Genomic DNA, 3518 nt, shown 5'->3' with positions numbered 1-3518 from the left:
CCTCCTTGTCTGGTTTTTCTTTCCACAGGAGCCAGCCGAGAGGTCCCGCCGGGTCGAAGGTTCTGCCCTGCCCGCGCAGATTACCGCAACACCCCGGACTTCCCACGATTCACCCCGCTCTGCCGCTGCTGCTGTCGCCGCATGGATCCGAGTCCCTCCGCCGCCGCCGCTGCTTCTGCCTCCACCGCGTAGAAGAAGAGGGCGACCCCGACCTGACGCTCTTTCCCCGACCAGATACCCCCGCAGGAAAAAAAAAAAAAACATACAAAACGAAGGTAAAGCAACCTTTCCGCTTTGCTTTGGGTAGCCGAAACGGGAGGGAGGGGAGACGGTGAGGGTGGAAAAGAAATTCCTGACACAAAGCCGTCGGTTAAAGGTGGCTTGTCAGTTCCGAGGAAGAGCAAGAGGTTACCGCGGCGGTGCTTTGACACTGACCGCCTCTGGGTCCCCGCTTTTTTTTGTTTGTACTGTTTACGGAGCAGAGTTCAGGACTGAGCGGACCCTTTCTTTTTTTGTTCCAGCGAGCGGTTCATGGCACACACCGTGTTTATGCACGGCATGAGAAAGGGTCAGTTTATTCGCCTTTACCCCCGCTGCTACTGACGGGGCTGATTTCTGTAGCGGCGAAGTTAGCTACCAGGCGCCGTGTGTGTTCTGCTGACGGTGTGTGTGTGTGTGWGAGACCGTGTGTGTGTTCTCCTGTAGAGAAGCAGCTCAGCGCCAAGCTACGGCTGAATAAAAACCTATTCCCAGCGCAGGTTTAGCAGGCTAAGCTACAGAGCTAGTCGCTGCTACTGTAGCCATAAGGTAGTTTCAGCAGCCCGACACACACATGCAGTCAGTGGCACGCGCCGAGGAGAGCGCGAGGCGTGCTGCAAACTATAAAGCCGTGATTCAACCTATATTTACACTTAAAACATCATTTAATTTGTGTGGTTGTAGGGTTTGGGTCTGAGAGAAGTGATTGTTTAAACCCGAGCTTTTATTTGCAGTTTAATATGAAAKAAATAAATGCATTCTCCAGCAGCAAAAATGCTTGGAGAAATCAGCTTTTTAAATTTATTTTTTTTTAAAGAAAATGTTTTATTGTGCAAAGCTGAATGAATCTGAATGAGTTTGGTTCACACACTCAGGCAGGGGAAAAACTCTGCTGATGAGCAGCGTGCATCAGAAGAGTAGCATCCAGATGACCCAGAAAACACAAATCAATGCTTTTTGTGAAAATAGGACATTTTTGAGTTGAAATTGGAGTTGTTTGTGTTAACATATTCTGAGGGCACTTTTTTTTCTTACTGATCACTACATGCGTTGAACAATAAAGTGCAGTTGATTGACTTTAAAGGTGACAGACTCATTAAATTGAGGGCATTTTATATAAATATATACCTAGTTTTTTTTTTTCCTGATGTGTGGTTGCATCAGGACCATCTGGTATAAAACGCACGTGAAGCCCACAGCAGCTCCTTGCTTTACAGTCAGGCAGGTCAGAGAAGGAAGGAGGTGCAAGGAGTCGTACAGCCTCGGAAAGCCAGGTGAGCGACGCAGAACCCCCTTTTTTTTTCGTAGATTCTTTTAATGCAAAGATGCCTGATCTCTTCAGCTGCCAGATCAAATGTTCCTYGTTAATTACAGAACTGGAGCACCAGGCCTGGAAGAACACAATCGTTTTATGTTTATTTTGAGTGTGTGGGCTGATGTCTGGTGGGGAAGCAAGACCTGTTTCATGTGTGCCCTCTGAAGAATTTCTTGTCTTATTGAAGGCTTTGCACCGATTCGTCACTGGCAGGGATTTTTCTTTAGGCGAGAATTATTTGGGGAACGAATCTTAAYCAACCAGTTGCTAATTCTTTTCATGCATGGACACATTTAGTTTGCATCAGAACCAACAGGTTTTAAAGTAGCAGGTCTGCAGCAATGTTACTTTTAGATGTTTTGGTATCTTCACTTATTTTTTAAATGTTTAATAGATCAGTTTGTTGAAGCTTGTTTGACGTTTTTAGATAATTGTGATCTAAAAAACAGTGAACTTTGTTAAATGTAGTGTTTGTCGGATTCCTAAAATGCGTCGTTTTTCATTTTACATGCCTCTTGTACCTCTTTGTGTGTAAAATGTCAGCTTCAGGCTCTTTTTTTGATAGGAGCTTCATACCTGATGCACAGCATCTGATGCCCGCCTGTGTCTGTGTGCAGACTGCAGCGTGTCGTGGTGGAATCGGTGGGCTGGGAAACTGCTGCTGCTGGGAGAACTCCTGGGCTTTCCTGAGCGGCTCTGAAGGATGACCGCCGCACGGCTCGCTGCTGAATCCCGGTGAACAAACGGCGTCTCATGTCCAAACGGCGGAAGGATGGCTCATGGCAAAGTGACCATCACGGTGGACGAGTACAGCTCCAACCCCACGCAGGCCTTCACACATTACAACATCAACCAGAGCCGCTTCCAACCTCCACACGTCCACATGTAAGAGCCTGTCCACACACACACACACACACACACACACACACACACGACTTTCTGCTCTCTGACAAGCTTTGCATCAAGTTTGAAACAAATCTCTGAAACTTTCCTGAAACTTGCTGCAAAAAAATCTGTCCAATTGGGCCTCTGCTGCAAAAAATCTTTAATAATATTTTGATTTTAATGACTCATGTGTAAAAACTGAACCGTGTGCAAAAAAAGACAAAGTTTACCAAGAAGCAGAGACTTTAAAAACTATCCTAAGATCTAACATTAGAGGATTATTAAAGAGTGAGACCCATTGGTTCAAACAGAGGGTTTACACAGATAYGAGCTGATTTTTTCCCCCTCAGTCCTGTATCTGTTTACTGTTATCTTTCATAGAAGGTTGTTACCGAGATGCACGGACACTTAGTCTGCATTACAGCTGTTTATTCATTTATCAGAGCCGTTACAGAGTGTTGCTCTTGTCGGATGTGGTTACGCTCGGCCTCTCATTAGTGGGTCAGGGCGCCCCGACCCGTCAGCCCTCGCTCATCATCGGAGTGCCGTGCGTTTTTATCCACGAGTTGATATTAGCACAGAGCTGCGCCTCTCTGTGTGCCCTCGTACGATTAGACGAGTTCGGAGGTTATTTGTGTTTTGTGAAGAGCGGGCTTGAGATGTTTTTTAAATTCGTTGCACTGGTTTAAACTACAACGAGGGTGCAGGGAGTTCTTTTCTCCAATAGATGTAATTATTGCTTCATTTTAATTCCTGTTTGATTGAGCTCTGCTCCTTTTTTTGAGGGTAATCTCGATGCACGGTCATCGTGACTTTTTCCCAATTCTCTTCAGTTATCTGTATCACTTTGGCAACGTACAAGGATGATTAAAATGTCTGGCTGGTTAGTGAAATACAGCTTATCAAATTTCATTTGTTTTAGAAAAAACTTGACATTTCCCATTAAAGTGCCCTGCAATACAAAGGCATGAGTTGAGAGAAATGAAAATGGTGAAAGCTCTGACAAAGGCTACGTTCACACTGCAGGTCTTAATGCTCAGTTGTGATTTTTTGAAAAAAT

At 45.2% G+C, this 3518-nt stretch overlaps 1 protein-coding gene across 2 annotated transcripts in view; it reads left to right on the top strand.

The window, feature by feature from the left end:
• The first annotated feature begins 12 nt into the window (after positions 1–12).
• mpped2a (metallophosphoesterase domain containing 2a) overlaps positions 13–3518 on the top strand; it is a 91349-nt gene continuing 87843 nt past the window's right edge. Inside the window, exons 1-2 of one of the 2 annotated variants that reach the window (XM_014018622.1) lie at positions 13–275; positions 2191–2458. In XM_014018622.1, the coding sequence (XP_013874076.1) occupies positions 2346–2458 (113 nt within the window). In that variant the 5' untranslated portion in view covers positions 13–275; positions 2191–2345. Of the gene's footprint in view, positions 276–2173; positions 2459–3518 lie in introns of those variants that run through there. The other variant, XM_014018623.1, reaches the window with a different exon arrangement.

Source organism: Austrofundulus limnaeus, unplaced genomic scaffold (assembly GCF_001266775.1).
Source record: "Austrofundulus limnaeus strain Quisiro unplaced genomic scaffold, Austrofundulus_limnaeus-1.0 Scaffold197, whole genome shotgun sequence".
Lineage (NCBI taxonomy): Eukaryota > Metazoa > Chordata > Actinopteri > Cyprinodontiformes > Rivulidae > Austrofundulus > Austrofundulus limnaeus.
The sequence above is the reverse complement of the archived record's forward strand: the minus strand, read 5'-3'. Positions and strand labels throughout refer to the sequence as shown.